The sequence below is a fragment of the Wyeomyia smithii genome, chromosome 2 (assembly GCF_029784165.1).
Source record: "Wyeomyia smithii strain HCP4-BCI-WySm-NY-G18 chromosome 2, ASM2978416v1, whole genome shotgun sequence".
NCBI classification, from domain to species: Eukaryota; Metazoa; Arthropoda; class Insecta; order Diptera; family Culicidae; genus Wyeomyia; species Wyeomyia smithii.
This window is the reverse complement of record NC_073695.1, coordinates 75227768-75233808: the sequence shown is the minus strand read 5'-3', so window position 1 is coordinate 75233808 and position 6041 is coordinate 75227768. Positions and strand designations below refer to the sequence as shown.

General features: G+C 42.5%; 1 protein-coding gene across 1 annotated transcript; it reads left to right on the top strand.

Moving 5' to 3' along the window:
* The first annotated feature begins 1931 nt into the window (after positions 1–1931).
* On the top strand, positions 1932–5305 carry LOC129719687 (uncharacterized). The gene is made up of 2 exons (XM_055671078.1): positions 1932–2504; positions 2552–5305. The coding sequence occupies exons 1-2, from the start codon at positions 1932–1934 to the stop codon at positions 5303–5305; spliced, it is 3327 nt and encodes a 1108-aa protein (XP_055527053.1).
* The last annotated feature ends 736 nt before the right edge of the window (positions 5306–6041 follow it).

The window sequence follows — 6041 nt, the reverse complement described above, 5'->3', positions numbered from 1 at the left end:
ATTCTCTAAACAACCTTGTATAACCACACTTAAGGTCATCTGACTTCCAAGCCAATCATCCAACGATTGAGACTATCTCAATTAGAAACGTATTTCCACGCTCTTTGTCGGGCCATTGTAACATTTCAGTGGAATTGACACAAAAAGGCTACCACCGCCGCCGTCAGGAATCAGACAAGCGCGACTGTCACGCAATATTCCAGCAACTACCGCAGCTTCTTCAGTGGCTTAATACTCGTATAATAACCGAAACAACGCGACGTTATAAGCCGTGTTTAGGTGTATCATTATCCCCGCGATGTCGGGTTTCCCCAACCGTAATTTTTCAATGCATGAACTTCTACAGAAGACAGTTGTAACAAGCGATAATTCTTCGTATGACCGGTGACCTGATTTTTATTCAAGCGACACTAATGTATTAATACCCAACAGGTTGAAACCTCGTGTACCTTACTTATTTGTTTGCACAAGGACTTAGGAACGGGCCGGTTATAAAAAATCAATAAAGTTTCGATAATTCACCACATTCATGGTCATTGATATGCGTCAACCGCAATTTATCATTTCCCAGTATCTTTTGTCCAACCCATCCGCCCCCGCCGCCATTGCATTGCAGCCAAACCATTGTTGCGGTCGTAACCTACCCAAAATCGAAAACTCCCCAGACAGAACAAACATCATAAAAAGCACAGACATTGGTTGCAGTAGTGCTAGTCAGCAGCAGCAACAGCAGCAGCGAAGCAAATGGGCAAAATATCGATTAATCACCCGGGTCGAACACTTCCACTTCTGTTGTACCCTATGGAGAGTGGAAAGACTTCTGGGACAAAGAAGTGCACGTTGTTATGTTGGGAGGTGCTGGCGTCCAAAACGGGAGGAGATAGCGAGACAGAGAGGGAGAGATAGAGAGCGCGAGATTAATAACCTACCACAATACAGAAAATGTTGGATATCATTTCAATTTAATTACTTTCCTGTCGAGACTGGCGGTGACTTTCAATGAACTCTCGCGCACGCAGAGGGCGGTAAATCGGCGTTCGTTGGTAGGTACATGCATGGATTGCCGAACACACATATTTGCAGAACCGGGGTGACACGACGGGCGATCACAAAGGGTTTTAAAAAATGCAAAGCAATGGGGTGGGGCAGGATTTTCCTCTGTCGTCACCGCTCCAGAGGTAGGCGGGCTCAAGAAAAAAAAATACGAATCAATTTTTCAATGATATACTGAATTTGAATACGAAACAATTTTTGATTTAGGATTTTTTAGAATGATACAGTGAAAAATTTTGAATATTACACGTCACGTGCATTATTTTTTCATTGAAATTTGAGTTGGTTCTGACGTAAACCACGATTTCGTTTAAAAATTATGTGTATTATCATTAAAATTCGGATAATGGAATGTTCTATCATAAACGATTGAGGCAATTCTTTATATGCAATTGGACATGATTTTTTGGGCCTGTTTTCTAACTGTGTATGGAAAAACTACTCAAATGTAGTAACTATCGAGGACTAACCCTCCTCAATTCCGCATATAAAATTCTCTCCCACATCCTGTTCCACAGTCTTTGTTGGCGAATACCAGTGCGGTTTTCCTTGAGAAATGTTTCGAGAACACAACTTACAGACTGTTCGTGTGGATTCTTACACCTCGATGAACAGAAGGGTTATCCCTCGTTTTCAAGATAGTTGCTTGCAAATAGCAGTTCCGTTACAGCATTGGAGAAGACAAAGCGAATTCAGTACAAAAGAGAAAGTTAACAAGACACGACGTGTTTTTCTATTAATCCTTAAATATACAGTCCGTTTATTTTCAAGCAAATGGTTTTCTTTAATGTCTCGGGATTCTGCGCCTCCGATAATCTCACTTGATTTTGCTCCACTAACATATGGACCTTCGATTCCGGATATTTCGCCAATGAGATATGGACCCGTCGCAAATTCGACACGATCTTTTGTTCCAGCGCGTGAAATGGGAGCATTCAAATGCAAGTACCGTTATCAGCCGGAATCCGCTTCCGAGTGAGTTGCAGGAGCGCCTGCAAAAACTTTCGGAACTTCACGACAATTTCGACCGCGTTCAAAGTGAAATTGAAGAAACAACACCAGGAGTATGCGAAACGGCATCAATATTTAATCATCGATTAGAGTTTGACAGACTATATTATGCAACAAAAGAAGAATATACGCGCCTGCTCGACCAACACTTGTCGCAGGATGGAAACGAATCGATTCACTCGGAATCAAGGAACGACGACATCAAGGAGGCAGTACGTTTGCTGCTAGAGTCTCAACGGCTCATGATGTCAACACAATCTGCTGCTGCGTCATCAGTTTCCCAATTAGCTTGCCAAATAAATCCCGTAAATCATTCTCGTGTTGTTGCGGAAACCGCTCCAGTTGAGCCTCAAATTCCGTTAGATATTCGTTTACCGACACTGTCGTTACCAGTGTTCTATGGCGATCGAAAACAATGGAACTCATTTAAAGATTTGTATGTCAGTTGTCTTCATGAAAAAGGCTAAAAGAATCAGTGAAATTACAGTATTTGCTTTCCCATTTGGATGGAGATGCCAAAAAATTGGTCAGTGCCTTTGCAATTACGAATGCAAATTACATACATGTGTGGCAAAAACTGAACGAGTTCTATGATAAGAAAAAATATACCGTCGCGGCACTAGTAAAAGAGTTTATCGAGCAGTCGCCGGTAACCGTTCCGTCTCTCGTCGCGCTTCGGAAACTCGTTACAACGTCGGATGAAGTGATACGACAATTGAAGGCTCTTGGTGAAGAGCATGAAAGTCGCGATCCGTGGTTGATACATTTACTGCTGGACAAGCTTGACCGTGAAACGCGTGTACAATGGGCTCAGAAGCTTGTTGATATCGAAAATCCAAAATTTACCGATTTTCTTACCTTCCTCGAGCGACGATGTGATGCATTGAAAACTTGCGCATCCTTTATCAAAAAAGGAAGTGACACAGTAAAGAAAGAAGGTGATCGTAGAAGCGATACAAAATCCGCTTTATCGGGCAAGCCGATTCAAAGCTTTCACACATCCACACAACTCTCTTGTCCGAATTGCTCTCAAGCTCACACCATATACCAGTGTGCCAGCTTCAAGGAAATGGCGGCGAGTGGTCGTCGAGAAATTGTGCAGAAAGCAAAATTATGCTTTAATTGCCTCAGAGCAACACATGTTTCAAGGAACTGCACTTCAACAACAAACTGTAAAATGTGTCATCAAAAGCACCATACGCTCCTGTGCCAAACTGAAACTACATCCCCAGTGGTAGCTATTCAATATGCGGATGCTTCAGAAGACAGTAACGGAGAGGCTGCAGTTGTGCACTCTCAAGAGGAAGCCAAGGTCGAATCATACGTTACTAAAAGTGAAACCAGTTGCTCTAAAAAATTTGTGAGTTTGCTACCGACAGCTATTGTTAAAGTTTTAGGAAAAAACAACGTTTTTCATGAGGTACGAGCATTGGTAGATTCTGCATGTATGAGCTCTTTGATTACGAAGCAAGCCTTCCAACGTCTTGGTTTGAACAGACGCAACGCCAGTATTCTTGTTAGCGGAATTAATTCGGAAAAGCCGTGTCGTACTGAGGGAGCTGTAGTACTACAAATTTCGTCACGATTCAACGAGCTGATTGTTATCGTGGTAGAAGCGCTGATTCTTAATCAGCTCATTCCGGACCAGCCGTGTCAGGAATTCGACATTGAATGTAACAGCCTATGTGAAGAATCTCTTGCAGATCCTACTTTCAATCAAACTGGTCAAATTGATCTTTTATTGGGCGTGGAAGTATTCTTCTCCATTTTAGAACCTGGCAAACTGATGGATTCTCGTGGGTATCCTATCGCACAAAACTCAATATTTGGTTATCTGATTGGTGGTCGCTTCGGTGCAGTATCAAACATTGCAGCCAAACAAAGGCTAGTAAGTATCGTCACCGAAATTAATCTGGATCGAACTCTCCGACAATTTTGGGAACTAGAAGATCTTCCGAAAACAAAGCCGCTGTCTGAAAACGAGTGTAAGGCTGTGGAACATTTCCGGAAAACATGTACTCGGAACGAATCCGGGCGATATGTGGTTAGGCTACCATTTGATGCAGTTAAACCGGCACTAGGTGACTCGGCAAACTCAGCTATTCGTCGCTTCAAGGCTATGGAGCGTAAATTCAGTATTGATGAAGAACTTCGCAAACAATATACAAATTTCATGACTGAATACTTACAACTTGGCCACATGGAAAGGACTCCGCCATCTGAGTTGGTAGTAGACGTCGATAAATGCTTCTACCTTCCGCATCATGCGGTACTGAAAGACGATAGTACAACAACAAGGTTACGCGTTGTCTTTGACGCTTCAAACAAGACAAGCACTGGAATCTCTCTCAACGACCGGTTGCTGATTGGCCCAAACGTAAACGAACCTCTGTTCAATGTATTCTCGCGTTGGCGAACCTATCGAATTGCATTCACAGCTGACGTCGAGAAAATGTACCGACAGGAACTCCTCAATCGGGAAGATATTGATTTTCAACGCATTGTATGGCGCGAACATCCGAATAAGCCTTTGGAGTACTACCGTTTACTAACCGTTACATATGGAACAGCGAGTGCTGCATATCTAGCAGTGGCAGCACTACGAAAGGTTGCCGAAGACAACAAGTTACGCCATCCGCTTGCATCTGACAGGATAGCGAAAAATTTTTATGTGGATGACTTACTTTCCGGAGCCGATACCCTTGCGGAAGCCAAATTTCTTCAAAATGAAATTACCGAGGTCTTAGCGTCTGGTGGATTTATCCTACGAAAGTGGTTCTCGAACGAACCGAAGCTTCTAAATAATGAATTGAGTTGTCATGTACCAATTGCTCTCAAATTGCCTAATGAAGGGGATGCAGTAAAAGCTCTCGGGATACAATGGATCCCCCAAGAAGACACGTTCTGTTTCAAGGTAAATTTGGACATTGATAGTATCAATACAAAGCGACAATTGTTATCAGATTCGTCCAAACTTTCTGATCCATTTGGTTGGATCGCGCCAGTAGTCATTCGCACGAAAATATTATTCCAACATTTATGGCTTTACGATCTTGACTGGGATGATCCTCTACCAGCGAGTATCTGTAATGAATGGATTGAACTAAAGGAAACTCTTCACTATATTGAAATGATTCGCATTGACCGCTGGATTCCTTCAACCGCTGGCAAGCTGCAACTTCACGGTTTCTCAGATGCTTCTGAAGTAGCCTACGGTGCTGTAGTATATGCTCTACAGTAGATAGTGCGGGGGAAATTCAAATAAATATCGTAGCCGCTAAAACTAAGGTTGCTCCGATTCAACAAGTCTCTCTACCAAAACTTGAACTGTTAGCAGCTGAGCTCTTAACGAATTTGATGGTGAGACTCCTGGAGTCCTTCTCACATTTGGACGTTGAATTGGTGGCTTGGACCGACTCTACAATAGTACTGCAGTGGCTATCAGCACACCCAAGAAAATGGCAGACATTTGTCGCGAATCGCACTTCTAAAATACTTGATTCTCTTCCTAGACACCATTGGCATCACGTGTCAACGAGAGATAATCCCGCTGATTGTGCATCGCGCGGCGTTTCACCAATTGATTTGATAAACCACCCTCTCTGGTGGAATGGCCCAAGCTGGTTGAAACAAAACGAATCTGAGTGGAAATCATTCAGTTCTCCGGAGAGGCATGATGCGTTGGAAATATACCCTGCTATTTCATGCTTTTCTTCGTCCTCTATTTCAAGCGAAAATTATAACTATGAGATTGAAATGTATTTACTGAATCGTTTCTCGTCGTTATCGAAAATCGAAAAAATCCTTTCTACTAAGCACGATTACTCTAAGCTAAACGGCCCCTTATCGGCTAATGAAATAAATGATTCCGGATTGCAGCTCGTTAAAACTGCACAATATGAAAGCTTCAAACAAGAATTGGGCTGCTTACGAAAAGGTTTTCAATTACCAAAAACCAGTAAAATTAAGAATTCTTA

Excerpts from the sequence above, each read along its gene's own strand:
- LOC129719687 (XM_055671078.1), top strand. The coding sequence starts at position 1,932 with ATGGACCCGTCGCAAATTCGACACGATCTTTTGTTCCAGCGCGTGAAA. Across the intron at positions 2,505-2,551 it reads ACTCATTTAAAGATTTGTAT|TATTTGCTTTCCCATTTGGA; the intron begins GTCAGTTGTCTT and ends GTGAAATTACAG.